This window comes from Fundulus heteroclitus, chromosome 13 (assembly GCF_011125445.2).
Source record: "Fundulus heteroclitus isolate FHET01 chromosome 13, MU-UCD_Fhet_4.1, whole genome shotgun sequence".
NCBI lineage: Eukaryota > Metazoa > Chordata > Actinopteri > Cyprinodontiformes > Fundulidae > Fundulus > Fundulus heteroclitus.
In genome coordinates this window covers 11,290,657-11,305,979 of record NC_046373.1, presented here as the reverse complement: position 1 = coordinate 11,305,979, position 15,323 = coordinate 11,290,657, and the positions used below count along the sequence as shown (strand labels likewise).

Here is a 15,323-nt window from a genome sequence, read left to right as displayed (position 1 = left end):
AACTGGAACTCAGACTGACTTGCGCAGCATGCAGACACAGGCAACTCTCATCCGAGAAGGGAACAGAAGAGTCAAGCTGGCTGAGCACACAGGAACTGGTAGAGTCAAAGCACATCACACGAGATGAGATGAGATGAGATGTTCTGGCAGTGAGTTGATGACTGAGGCAGGGACTTTTCTGTATCAGTAGGTAACTTTACATCAAAGACGACAAAAATCACATGTGGGGTTCCCCAAGGGTCCATCCTGGGTCCCCTCCTATTCAATATCTACATGCTCCCTCTAGCTCAGATAATACAAAACAACATCATCAGCTACCATAACTATGCAGACGACACACAGCTTTACATCACCATGTCATCAGGTCACTATGAACCAGTTCAGCCACTGAGTAAATGCTTAGAAGAAATCAATGCATGGTTGTGCCAAAATTCTCTTCAATTGAAGAAAAACAAAACTGAAGTAATAATTTTTGGACCAATAGAGGAGAGATCAAAAGTTAGCACACAGCTTCAGTCGCTTCAGCTAAAAACCACTGATCAGGCCCGAAACCTTGGTGTAGTGATGGACTCAGACCTGAACCTCAAAAAACATCTAAAGACAATTACAAAGTCGGCTTTCTATCACCTGAAGAACATTTCCAGGATTAAAGGACTAATGTCTCAGCAGGATCTGGAAAAACTAATCCATGCCTTTATGTTTAGTCAAATTAATTACTGCAACGGTGTTTTCACAGGTCTGCCTAAAAAGTGGATAAGACAGCTGCAGCTGATCCAGAACGCTGCTGCCCGCGTCCTCACTAAGACTAAGAAAGTAGAGCACATCACCCCAGTTCTAAAGTCCTTACACTGGCTCCCCGTATCTCAGAGAATAGACTTTAAAATACTTCTGTTAGTCTATAAATCCCTGAATGGCTTAGCACCTAAATACATCACAGACTTGTTATCAGTGTATCAACCATCCAGACCACTCAGGTCTTCTGGCTCCTGTCTACTCTGCATACCTAGAATCAGAACTAAACATGGAGAAGCAGCATTTAGTTCCTATGCTCCACTTATCTGGAACAAACTTCTAGAAAACTGTAAAAGTGCTGAAAGCCTGAGTTCTTTTCAATCAAGATTAAAAACACATTTGTTTAGGATTGCCTGAAGTTTGTTGTCCAAATGTTTTGAATATTTGTTTTTAGTTTCCATTTTCCCATATTTTATTTTGTTTAATTTTTTTTCTACATTTTATTCCAACTTGCTTTTATTCTGTTTTTATTGTTCCTATATTTTAATCATGTAAAAACTTTGCGCTGTCTTTGTACTGAAATGTGCTATACAAATAAATTTGCCTTGCCATATGCAGGCAGGTGAACAGGTGAGCAGAGTTGACAGTAATTACTGGCAGCAGGTGGAGTTGATCTGGTGTAATTGACTGCTGACTGAGCTGATTGGATAGTGGCTGGTGGCTGAGAGGCGACAGGCTGATATTATGGTGGCTGATTCAAGTCCAAATTAAACAAAGAAAAGCTTAAATCATGACATGAGTTTGGAATTAGGAAAAGGCTGCTGTGTAGCCTAAAATGGCACTATTTATGATTGTAGTGGTACAAGTTCACAATTCTCTTGGCTTGTACACAATGCTCTCTGGTGTGATAACTGGTGTAATAATAATAATAATACATTTATAAATAAAAGAAAAGCTATTTTAGAAGAGAGATAAACATCTAAAGGGGACCAAAAGCTTTGCTAAAAATAAATGTTTTAAGGCCTTTTTAAAAACACTCAGTGGATTGAGGTGCCCTCAAGGTCTCAGGGAGGGCATTCCACAGATGTGGGGCAGCAGCACAAAATGCCCTATCTCCCATTGTCCTGAGTCTGGTTCTGGGAATGTGGAGGAGGTTTGATTGAGTGGAGCGAAGGGAGCGGGTTGTCTTTTGTGGGTTGATAAGTTATTTGAGGTAGGCGAGGGGCATGTCCATGGATGCACTGATATGTGAGGAGGGAAAACCTTGTACTCAATCCTGGTGGAGATGGGAAGCCAGTGTAGTGAATGAAGGATGGGGGTACTGTGCTCATGTTTCCGCACTCTCATCAGGATCCTAGCTGCAGAGTTTTGAATGTACTGAAGCCTCTGCAGACTCTTTCTAGGGATCCCACAGAGAAGTGCGTTGCAATAGTCCAGTCTGGAGGAGACAAAGGCATGAACCAGCTTTTCTTGTTCTGTCTCTCTTCGAGGTCGGCCGTGTCTTTCTCTCCTCTCCAGCTTTCATCCCCCCCCATCCCCCTCTCCTGCTGCTATGTCTTGTCTTTCTGAGCACTTTCTTCATATCAGCCAAACTCCTGGATTGTTATGGCGAGAGAGCTCAGAACTGTACCCTGCTACCCCCCCTCACCCTCTGACACATGCGGATGCTTTGTGAACTGTTGGCCGGCTGATAACATCAAGGACAATGGCCTCTGGAGAGTGTTCATGGAAATATAAACACTTTCACCCAAACAGAAACACATAACTGATGCTCATATAAACTGATGAAATTACACGCGACTGGTCTCAAATGTTTACCTTCTGCTATATGTGTCTCGTCTTATTTGTGCTTTTTGTGCAAGAGGTTTTTTTTTATATCTCAAACTGTATCCTGTTATAGGATATAGTTTGAGTTATGTTTTTTTCCCTCCCACCTTCCTTTTTTTTTGTGGCCTCTATCTTTTCACAGAGTAATGGCAGCGCCATGTGGGCACCGTGTGGTGACCTTGGCAGCAAGGCCTCAGTAAATCGTCTCCCCCTGAATATGGCGATTGTACTGAAACAACAATTTCCCTCTGGGATTATTAAAGTATTTCTGATTCTGATTCTGCATCTGGGAGGGAAAGAATGGGACGGAGTTTGGAGATGTTACGGAGGTGGTAGAAAGAGGTCTTGCATAGGTGATTTATATGGGCTTCAAAAGTGAGTTGGGAGTCCATTTTTACACCAAGATTACTAACTGTTGATGAGAGCGGGATGTTAGTGCCAGAAAAGGTGATGCTGGTTATGGATAATGATTTGGTTTGATGAGGAGTTCCAACCAGGATGGCTTCGGTTTTGGAGCTATTTAATTGAAGAAAGATTTGCTCCATCCATACCTTTATCTCCTCCAGAAAGGTGGTGAGTTTTGATGGGGATGACTGTGAGGGTGGGTTGTCAGCTGTGACGTTAACATAGAGCTGTATGTCATCAGCATAGCAGTGGAATGAAATATTGTGGCAGCTGATGATTTGGCCAAGGGGGGTAAGGTAAAGGATGAAGAGGATGGGGCCAAGGACTGACCCTTGGGGGACACCACACGTAACTGTGTGTGTATTTGATTTGATTTGATTTGGAGTGTCCTAGGGAGATGTATTCTGTCTGGTTTGTGACAATATGATCTGAACCAACTGAGAGCAGTGTCATTTAGTCCAGTAGTGAAGTGGAGCCGGTTTAAGAGAATGCCATGGTCGACAGTATCAAATGCAGCAGAAAGGTCAAGGAGGATGAGGAGGGATGAAGAGCCAGCATCGGATGATATGAGGAGGTCGTTTGTGACTAGGGCTGTCTCTGTGCTGTGGGCAAAGTGGAAGCCTGACTGGAATTTTTCAAAGAGGTTATTATGTTTGAGGTGGTCCTGAAGGTGAGTGGCAACTGCTTTCTCAAGTACTTTTGATATGAAAGGGAGATTTGAGATGGGCCTCTAGTTGGATAGGACTTCCGGATCAAGAATGGGTTTTTTAAGCAATGGTGTGATAATGGCATTTTTTAAGACATGGGGAACATGACCAGATTGAAGGGAATTATTTATAACAGCAGTGATCAGGGGACTTGATCACAGCCTGTACGTTATTTTTTCTGTGTGTCAGTATAAGCTACTACTGGTGGGGAGCAAGCCTCCCTAATAATTGTTAAAGTAAACTAAATGTGTGAGTTGTATTGTTAAGAGAGTTTTCAGATGTGCCATTGGCATATAACTTTTATGAGAATTGTGGATATAAATTAATAAAATACCAGAAGTATTCATACCCCATGAACCTTTTCCACATTTAGTCACATTACAACCACAAACTTGAATCTCTGCTTTAAAATTTTTATATGATTGGTTAACTCTAAATAGTGTACTTATGCGACATAGAAAGAAAATAGAACATGTGTAAAACCACCTTTTCCTGCCAATCTTTTTTGGACATGCCTTGGGTATGACCAGCTCTGCTCATCAGACTGGATTTTTGAGCCAATTGTTCTCTAGACAATAGTTTTAGTTCAATAATGTCTAATAGAAGTCATGACACCATGATAGTTGCAAATTGGGACTTCCTATTTTTTCTATCTTGCACTTCTTTCCTGGCCTGTGAGTTTTCGGATTTCCATTTGTGAAAAATGTTGAAAATGTATCATATTCCTTCTACTTCACAATTAAAGGCTACTATGTCTGTATCTCATAAAATCGTAATAAAATGCATTGTTGTTGTATGTGTCAAAATACCTAAAGATTCATGGGGTGTAATATTTTGCAAGTTGATGTGTGTCTAATGATGGTACCAGTGGAGCTCCATGCCTTCAAAGGTTGGTGAAGAGTGCAATATTGAAAAATTGAATGTCACTGCAAAGTTCATTTACTTTAGTAACCTATTTCAATTATTGAAATCCATTATAAATGTAGATCAATTAGACACAGACTGATGTTTTATTTGTGTTGATTGCGATAATGTTCTGCTCATAATTAAAAAATATGCCAAACATGCACATTGTGCTAAAAACGTAGAATTGGTTAGTTATTAACAGAAACTCTGGTAAATTATCACTTGAACAATAATGGCTTTTTGTGTAATTTGTCTAATACTGAAACAGGCAGAGTGGTTCTTTAAAACTGATTCCACTGAATTAATCATGTTGTTGAACTAATTCAATTAGCTATCTCCCTCTTTTTTTTTTTTTTTTACCTTTGCGGTGCCCTACATTAATGGAATCCAGAGTTCAGTGATCTGATCACAATCAAGCAAAAATAAATCCCTAAAGACTGTTCAAAAGATAAATTTCCTTTCTTCTCTGTGTGTAGCCTGTTTGAGAAGAGAATTAGTCACAAGGATAAAGATCAGGGGAGGGAGGTTGGATAGGTTATATAGTACTCCGTCAAGCCTTTGCTGGCAGAAAATCAGTGGACGCGTTTGACAGACAATTTTACGATTCTACAACTTTTGTAGAGAACTGAAAACCCAGACTTTGGCTACTTTGGCATGTGTTATAGAGAGGAACCTAAGGAGGAGGAGGAGGAGAGGAACCTCCTAAACAGATTTTTTTAAATAAGCTGATGCTCTAATTATCTGGAACAAACTTCCAGAAAACTATAAAAGTACGGAAAGCCTGATTTCCTTTAAATCAAGATTAAAAACACATTTGTTTAGGACTGCCTTCGACTGTTCTGGTTAAACTGTTCTACTGAAACATCACTAGTTCAACTTTTTTAGTCCAACTGTTTTTGATGTTCTATTTTTGTTTCTACACTTTATTCTTACTTGCTCCTATTCTGTTTTATTTTCCTAAATTTTAATCATGTAAAGCACTTTGCATTGTTTCTGTACTGAATTGTGCTATACAAATACATTTGCCTTGCCTTGCCTTGCCTTGCAAGAGGTGGATGGATAGACGCTTCAGAGACAAAACGTAACAACTTTCGGTGTAAAATTAGAGAAAGCTTTGATAAATCCACAGATCTGATGCAACGCGTCTGGGTATAGAAAGCTGATGTGTCCTTTTTCTTTTTAACCTTCAGGCGTGGTTCATGGTTTGCAATAGTGGTCCTTAATATCAATGTCGTCACCAAAATGAGCAAAAATCTGTAACTACAAACCGTGCAACAACTTTCAGTCTGTTTATTGGTTAGATGTCTCTGAGGTGGGAGAACCAAATGTAAAGGCATGAAGCAGATACTGTGTTATGAGTTAGTAGAAAACACATTGTTTCTTGTTACTATTTCATGCTAAATTATCTGACCAATATAGCAAATGATTTTGAGGAGATGTCTTAGAAGTTGCATGGGGCTTTATGCTTTATGACAAAAACGCCTTGCCATTGTTTAGTTTGTTCGCTTGACCAGATCCTGCAATGCTGGAAGGCGTGTGGCTTGAGCTTGCAGCTTTCCCGTGGTATCTGTGTCGTTGTGAGGTTAGATCACATTCACACCATAAATGAACTGCTCTAGAGCTTGTTGGGAACCGATCCGAGAGCTTCTCCTCCAAACGGTCTCGGTAGGGTTGTTTTGGTCAGGCACGCTAGTGTGACTGCTTTGTTCACATCTATGTGCACAAAAGAAACCACACTGAGGGGGGAAATGGACCAGAGTTTGTTTTAAATTGGCCAAACACCTCAGGTGGGTTTTCAAAGACATGACTGAGGAAATTTGATGTGGCAAGAATTTGACTGGCTAACACAGAGTCCTAAACACAACGTGACTGAAGACTTTTGAGATGAATTAGAGGAAGACAACAAGCCAGGTCCCTTTGCTCAGTCTCTGACCCTACAAATGTGATCTGAAAGAATTGGAGCTGTGTGTATTAAATAGCAATGTTTAGTCTGTGCAATCGATCAGAATTTGAATTGGAATCAGAATCAACTTCTCTTGCCAAGATTGGGTTTCACTTTATCTGAATGAAGACATTTTAAATATGAAAATATAAAATAACTGATGGGAAATAAAAATAAATATGCATATTCTATCTATCTATCTATCTATCTATCTATCTATCTATCTATCTATCTATCTATCTATCTATCTATCTATCTATCTATCTATCTATCTATCTATCTATCTATCTATCTATCTATCTATCTATCTATCTATCATATGCAGATTTTACAGTTTTTATTTCCCATCAATAATTTTATATTTTCTTATTTAAAATGTCTTAGTGGTGGCTGGATTTAGCAAAAAGCCCTGTGCTGTCAACCTGAAGTTAAAGCTTTAAAACATTTTGTATGCAGGATGTGTGAGTTCTGCAGAGATGTTAGCTTTCCTTTTCTTGACCCTAGACCCGTACAAGTCCTTGATGGAAAGAAGGTCAGCCCTGATGACCTTCTCTGCAGACCTAATTGTTCATTGTAGTCTGGACCTGTCCTGTTTTGTGGACAAGCCAATCCACACAGAGAAGGATGTGCACAGTAAATACTGAATAAGAGCTGTGTCGAAGATGACCAGCAGGTCATGTGGAAGGTTGTACTTTTTGAGTTTCCGCAGTACCTACAGCCTCTGCTGTGCCTTCTTCCAAGTAGCGTCTATGTGTGAGCACATCTGAGGCTAACCAAAAAGAGGTAGTTCCAAGAAACCGGAGGTGATCCACAGAAGACACAGTGTTGTTGTGTATGGTGAGGGAAGGGAATGTGGGCGTTGTTCACCAGAAGTCCACTATCATCTCCACTACTGTCTTGATCAGGGTGTAGATCCTGGAGCTTCTGACCGTACCAGTGGACCAAGTGATCCACATCCTGTCCGTACGCAGACTCTTCATTGTCCTGGATAAGACCAAGAACAGTGATGTCACTTGTGACCTTTGGGAGTTTCACAGAGAGAAGAGGAGTGGAGGGAGAACACACCCCTTGGGGGCTGATAGTTCTTCTGTGGGAGAAGATGCTCCAAAGTGCCCAAGATCACATTCGCAAAGGGCTTTTTGGATGTTAGTTGCATATTAAAGTTCAAACCTCATTCATTCGCTGTCTGCATCCTGTTAAGATATTTGGTCAGTCAGAAGGACACTAACTGGCCTTTATCCCCACACCTGATGTATATATTTACCTGTCGAGAAGCTAAAACTCAAGGAGAGCAAATAAGACATTGTAGAATCATTAGGAAAGAGAATTGTCTGGAAAATGGGAGTTATTGATATTCCCATCGCAATTTTCATCATATTGAATAGTTTCATAACTAGAATGAATGGTCAAGAGCTCAGTTAAACACTTAAACCTTGTAAAAAGCCTTTCCAGAAGAGTCAAAGCTGTTTTAGCCAGGAAAGGTGGGATGGCATCATATTAAACGCTGTGGATTAAGAATGGGATGTCACTCAGGTGCATAAGTGTGTGAATACACACAAGCCGGCTCTTTTGTTGAATGTAGTAGTCTTGCACATGTATATGTTGGCAGTGCTTGGGCATTTATTTTCTTAGTCATCAATGTAGGAACCAGAACTACTCAAACATGAAAGAATCAGTACATGATTAGGTTCAGAAAAGACATAAAAGTTATGTTTTATTCTTCTGTTTCAATTAGTGTCAACTCAAAAGCAGTGCCGTATACATTACTGTATACATTTGTTATTCTTGTTGGTATTGTTTGTGTGCATAGTATATATATCTTTGAGGACAATTGTTGCGCTCACACATGGAAATGACAGGGATTCTTTTCCCAAAAGGGGCGTAATATACTTACTGTGCTTTTCAAAACACATCAGGTCTCTGCTCCCTTGAGTGTTTGTGTGCTCATGTTAATTTGTGTGTACGTCGTTTCCTCTCCGCTGGCATTAATTTTGTTTGGCTCTGACCAGATGGATTTGGCGGGGTCCGTTATGGTGAGTTTGGCCTGTGACAAGCTAGGAAATTAAGCAATTATATCCCATCGCATCAGTAAGTTAAGGAGAGGGGACACGTGCCGAGTGTTTGAGGAGAGGGAATTGGCCGGAGAGGAGAGGTGATGAATATAGTGGAGGGAGATGAGGGAGGGAGGCAGCTCACTGGAGATGGCATTCGAGGGGGTCAGCGGGAGACCAGCGCTAAAGACAAAAGAGAGCGAGGGAGTGTGTGACAGAGGTGGAGAGGTGATTTTCTGCTCCGTCGTCTCTTTTCAGAAGGGATTAAGAGGACGGAGCTGCTTGGTGACAGGCGGAGTGGGGGATAACAGGTAGGCAGGAGGATAGGAGAGAGAGGAGGAGAGAGGCTGGAAAGGAGAGGAGAGGAAAGGAGGAGGAGAAGGAGGGTGACAAGGCTGAGGTGGAGGCACTTTGATGATGCATTGTCTCATGGAATTATGTGAGACGGAGTACGACGGTCTCTCTGACTTTGAGGATTCAGAAGTCGTGTGTCTGTCTATTTGAGTGTAGTGGCTGGTGTGTGTGTTCCTGAAAGCACTGAAGAAAGGGCCAATGGCTTGAATTCTCAATCTCTGTTTTCAGAGTTTTTGTCACATCTTTAAAGATTTATAAGACTTCAGCTTTGATTAAAATTTGCTTTTAATTTCAATTGACAGTTACTTGAACAAGTTTTAAAGCCTTTTTCATTTCTTAATACAGCACTGGCTTACAAGGACACAGGCTTTGTTGTAATGTTTTAACTTGGCCTTAAATACGATTTTTTTTATACCCTCTGAAGGTATTTTAAAAGATTTTCTTAGACTTTTGCAGCTTTTAACTCATTTTCTGTCCAGTCCAAGTACCTTACTATCAGAGTATATTGTGCAGTGTGTAAATGAGCTGACGGGAGAAGGTTGAAGAGAACATTTCAGAGCAGATGAACCATATATGGACGTCATGTCCAGAAAATCCAGAAAAAAACACTAATCTTTATAGTTTTCAGCAAAGTCCTTTTTAATAATCATTTTGTTAGTGGTAAAGTCTGATGTTATGAGTGCTGTCTGAACCATTTTTCATAGACACTTGAATATGAATTGATACATGTAAAAAGATAGGTAGTAAAATTCCAAAGAAATCTTAAAAAGGCATCAAGGAAGCATGGGAAATCCATTAATAAAATAGGGGTGAATTCCTACAAAATTAGGTTTCAGTCATTTAAAACTAATAAAAAATGTGGGCATGTTTATTTGTCATGTTTGATTAAATACATTCAGAGCCACATATTGGGGGGGGCTAAAAGGCACCACAGCTTGCAGACCCCTGACCTAGAGCAATGGTTCTCAAATGTTTTATGGAGCAAGCACAACCACAACCTTAACAGCCTACATGGCAGCATTGCCTCTAAAACTGATTACTTTACACATCACCACACAACACCATTCCAGTGAATATGGTGCTGCAGAGCTTTATTGTAGAAAATGCAGAGAAATGCATAGTTTTACCTTCTATTACTAATTTTAGTTAGCGTGGGCATTCAGCGTATCAATTAGCAAATCCATCTGCATTTTGAAGCTGAAACTAGAATATGTTTCTGTTTTCTTTTATGTGATTCCCAGATCCAGGTTCTAACTTCAAAGGTAAATGAAACAGAGAAGCCAACACACGTTTGTTTCTGCTCCACAGTTATCCACCACAAAACTGTTTAATTTGTTATTTAGCTTAAGAATAATTAGACCATTGTCTTAACTCTGATCTTCAAAAGGCTGCTAGAATTTCCTAATTCAGCATGTTCCACAAACAGACAGGAGGATAAAAGTTCAAAAGAATAAAACAAAGCAACTTTGCTAAAATGTGTTAAGCCTTCCTGGTATCTGCTGAAGTCAGCTGCTGGTCATTTTGCTCCTTTGCCAATTCAACAAAATGTCCCAAATACCTGTACAAATTGTGGGATGATCAGCTCTGGCCATTAGGAGGAATATTGTTTTTCTATATGCTTGTTTTTATACTATTTAATATAATATTTAGACTACTGCCTTCCTCCATGTGTAACATTATTGCACAGAAAAGTTCCTTACTCTTTCCATTCATGACTTAAATTTACCCTTACTGAAATAGGTAAAAAGTTTTATTTTTATTTTGAACCTTTTGCATGCACTATATTGCAGAATGACTGGAAATTACGAGACAATATATTCGAGAGCTGAAATTTAGGAGATTCAGGCTTAATTCTATTATAGGTACATGCTTTACCTAATTTTGTCTGTTAGTTGCATCTCATATACTTTTAATGCTTATGGGGTTTTGTGTGTAAATATTTAACTTAAGTATACTGCTGGTGGCTAGGACTCCTTTGAAAAAGAGTTTTTTTTAACCTCAATGGGATCTTAAGATAAAGGTTTAAACAAAAAAAAAATGGCATCCTGTGGCACACAGTTCCTTTTCATAGCTAAAAAGCTCAGATGCAAAAGTTCAAATCTACAGAACCAGAAGCTGAAATCTTTTCATAGAAATAAACTGTTTCCTTTTAAATAGCCGCTTACTGCTTTTGTGCTTCGACTCTGCATTTGTTTCTACAGTGCATGACAGATGAATGTCTCTCAGTAACAGTGTCCACACTGAAAAGTGTTGTTTTAGCCATGACCTTTTAGCAACTTGTCGTAACGGATTCACCGATCGGGAAAAATATCAGGTTTTTGAGCTTCCACTCAGCCAGCCACCGGTCAGGGCTGGTCAAGGTGAAAATAACCCAGTTCCAGTCACCAGCTGATATTTCGCTGCAACACTATTAAACACCACTTCTACAAAAATATTACAAGAAAGATTGGGCAGCTTGAAGCCAAATATCCTGTGGCTTACATTATATATGATCAAAAAAGGAAATATGCTTTTATCAGTACAAACTCATACCTAACCTTACACTCTGCACCACTGTTTGCTTGGCTGCAAAGATGACATGATATGTACATTTTGTCAACCATCCTGCTCAGGTTTTCTCTCTAGGACTCACCATAGACATCCAATTCTTGCAACACACACACTCTGCGCACCAACAGCATCAATAAACCTCGCATTCAAACGATGGCAATAAATACATGCCAGATAAAAAAAAAATCACTACTCAGATTAGGAGCAGAAACACAACAATGATGCTAGTTTTCAATAAATAATGTAGTGAGAGATTTGCTGTTTTTTTCCTATTGGGACAATTTATCCCTGTGGGACAATAAAGAAAACAAAAACTGCAGTGATCCGCTGGCGAGACACCAGCCTTTTCTCTGTTCTTTCCATCTTTTCTGAATAGAGAGTTGAGAAATTACACGTTATTGCTCTGTGTGAGGGTGTAGTCAAAACCGCTTGTCTACAACAAAATTAGGAGGAATATGAGCCTGTGGTTGCCAGCAAGATCAAAGCAGCATGCCTTTGCAGACGTAGAGAAGTGTGTGAGCACATAAAAGGAAAGTCAATTCTACCAAAATATTATGACATGCAATGGATTTTATTGTAGATGCTACAAAAAAGGAAGACATTACATATTTGGGTTTAGTTCAGGGCTAATGCCAAAATAGTGTTATAATGTTGGTCCTGAATCACTCACCAAGTTTCCACCAACAAACCAAACCACATCAAAAATACTTGAAGACGTATCCATTTTCTGCATGCCTGGTTTATCATTAATTAGGACGGCGAATATGCCGTTCAATGAGAGGTAGTATTTGGTTTACTTGTCCCTTGCTTCCGTTAAACACACAGACTTTCAGTTAAGTAGCTCACAGATCTTAATAAATCATAACGCATAAAATAATAAAGTTAGCATAGCTGAGATCATGATGCCGACGACAACACTGGATTTGCTTCATTCTACATCGCTCATCCCAGCGAAACACTGACACGACTTAAGGTCAAACAAAGTAGCAGCTTTCGGTTTTCGTTTTTGTGGAAAACACGCTATTTCAAAATAACCTTCTTCAAAAACCTACCTGTGTCAGCCCACTCAAACTGAAGATCAAACAATAATATCTCCTGAGCAAACAGGAACGAACGTAATCACAGCACTGTGCAATATTAACTGCATGCTTTATATTGCAGCGGAGTCTGCAGCGTGGTATTAAAGTGTGTAGTCCTTTACTTTCATGCTGTGTGTTTAGACGGCACTTTTATGCAGAATCATGACAGGAACTAAAAGAGTGTGATGCAATTTTTAGTTTTTATTTATTTATTTATTTATTTATTTATTTATTTTGCCAGGCCACTTTCCTGCACACATGTTATGCACAAAAATCAAGTGATGACACCAGAGAAGAAAAAAAGGAAAGCAAGAATATTTTAGAGGCTGTCAGACGATCTTGTCGGATCACATCAGTCTCAGCGGTATACACACAGTGAAGCTTACATTCTTCCCTCCAAGAACTGGGGCTGGATAGTGATGTGTGCGTGTGTGGGGGCATCTCGGCGTGTGTGTGTGTGTGTCTAAGCGTGTTTCTGAACTATCTCCTCTTTGTCTCTGTTTTTTTTTAGGCCTCTCCAGCTGCTTTGGCTAAGAGCGTACTGGCAGAAGTCCCTAACCAAGTGGTGGATTACTACAACGCGAAAGGAATCAAACCCAAGTGTATATCGGACTATGAGTCCTCAAGAACCTTCAGCCCCTGACAACGTACAACATGCACACATGGATATATTTCTAAACAAACACTCTTATATACGTATATAAGTCACGGGGCTGTAATGATACATCCAGTTTACAAGGCCAGACAATACATAATGATGGGTTCCAAAGAATGGCAATTTTTTTTGCGTTTTTACATTTGAATAAAAGTTTATTTAATCCAAATTATGTTTTAAAGGATCTCCATTGAGTGTAGAGATATCCAACTGAGGTTTGAATACTCAAGTGTTTTTGATTTTAAACTAGAGATGCTGAACTGTAGTCTGTGTTTTCCTCAAAATGCCGAAACGATCCTTTAGCTGCTAGTCTCACAGTTTCCTATCTCGATGCGTATGTTTAGGTATTGAAATATGCGTCTTATGCAGGTCTGAAGGTGAGAAAATTAGTTCTTTGTGGAATATTAACATTGCATTAGTATGCATGTTTGATGCACTTCTGGTTCGAATAAAGCATGTGCACTGGGATCAAGAGTGTGGAACTTACAGCGTTCATCTGCAATACGACGCGGTCCGTTACTTTTGACGTGACATCCTGTGGAGGTGTGGGGTGTTTTTATATAAATTGACCCTCTGGGAATTCCATTTTAATGCTCTTTAAGTGCCCCCAGGTGGCCAGATAAATATCAGCCGCATCAATCAGAAAGTGGTTGTTGTGTGAGATTTAGTAACGTCATTATTGGGTTGTTATTATTATATAGATCTGCGGCAGCCTGGCTTAGCTGGTAATAAAATATGTATACTGCAGAGTTACATGTGTAAGAAGGCAATGCTGGAGAGTTATTTACCTTGGGCAGTGCACCATCCTGTGCCATTGGAATACAAGGCATTTAAGCAATAGTGTGACTGGGGTTTTAGGCTTAGCTCCACTGGGAGCCTGTAAAGTAGGCTCCGACTTTAGCATCACAACTGGCGGTTAACCAGGCACAGTATACTCAGTGGTTATAGAAGTTGTTCAGACCCTGTCTCTCGCCGTTCCTCTCTTTTGAGTAACCAAGACGCTAAGGCATTTTCACTGCTTCTGTAACCAAATGCCAAGTCTAACAAGGAGTCTTTATTATTTGTCAACACATAATATTATTTCATGAACTACTTCCTTCTCTTACTTCTAAGTCTCAAATATGGACATCACAGGGTTTCAAACTTAAAGCACTCGCAGTCATATCCAGGCCTCGCGATAATGGCTTACATTTACTCAACCACAAGAAAGTTATCTACCGACTCCAACTGGATAACGGCAGAAAAATATGTGTCATGTATTGGTTTTTCTGATGACCCAAAAGGATTTGAATAACACAACTCAGGAGACAAGAACGGACAGTCCACTGCAAGCTGAGGACAACAGAGGATCTCACAACTGAGTACCTGAACCAAGGAGTGTTTATACTGTTGTATTTGGTAACTGAATGCTATGAATTTAAGTAAATTAACAGATAAGGTACGACTGTGGGAATGTGTAAAAAAAGGCATTGAGGGAAGGTATTAAGTAAAGCAAGGAGCAAAAGAGTAACTGCACATATAAACATAGGAAAATGACTAAACACAAACCTTACATCAACCAAAAGGACTAAAGTAAAATCAAAATCAAAGTGTTTTAATATTGTGAGAACCCGTGACAAGATCTTGTTAAACCCCCTATAAGTTATGTAAACTACATCCAAATACTGTGTAATATATATATATATATATATATATATATATATATATATATATATATATATATATATATATATATATATATATATATATATATATATATATATATATACACATGTCTAAAAGCACAAAACATAAACAAATACATATATACACAACAATACAACAAACAGTAGTCTAGCTCAGAGAATTAGCTTGTTATGGTAAAGCAGTTTGAACTACTCCATTGATAACTATTGCATGTTTGGCCACAATGGCATCTCCTGGGAAATTATGGCTATATACTGTATATTGAAAATGTATTTCTAGAAATATTAACAGTCTTCAGAACCGGCATGCGTAGTCTGACCATATCCCACTGAAAGGAATGACACTTCTACCTTATTAAGATAACTAGCAAGTACAGAAAGCGAAAAAACAATACCCAACATTTGCTGTGGGAAAGCCTGAACAAGAGCC

At 39.3% G+C, this 15,323-nt stretch overlaps 1 protein-coding gene across 1 annotated transcript in view; it reads left to right on the top strand.

Moving 5' to 3' along the window:
* cpne4b (copine IVb) overlaps positions 1 to 14,946 on the top strand; it is a 51,230-nt gene extending 36,284 nt beyond the window's left edge. The window contains exon 16 of the mRNA XM_012878907.3: positions 13,065 to 14,946. Coding sequence (XP_012734361.1) covers positions 13,065 to 13,196 — 132 coding nt within the window. The 3' untranslated portion in view covers positions 13,197 to 14,946. The remainder of the gene's footprint in view (positions 1 to 13,064) is intronic.
* Positions 14,947 to 15,323: the final 377 nt, after the last annotated feature.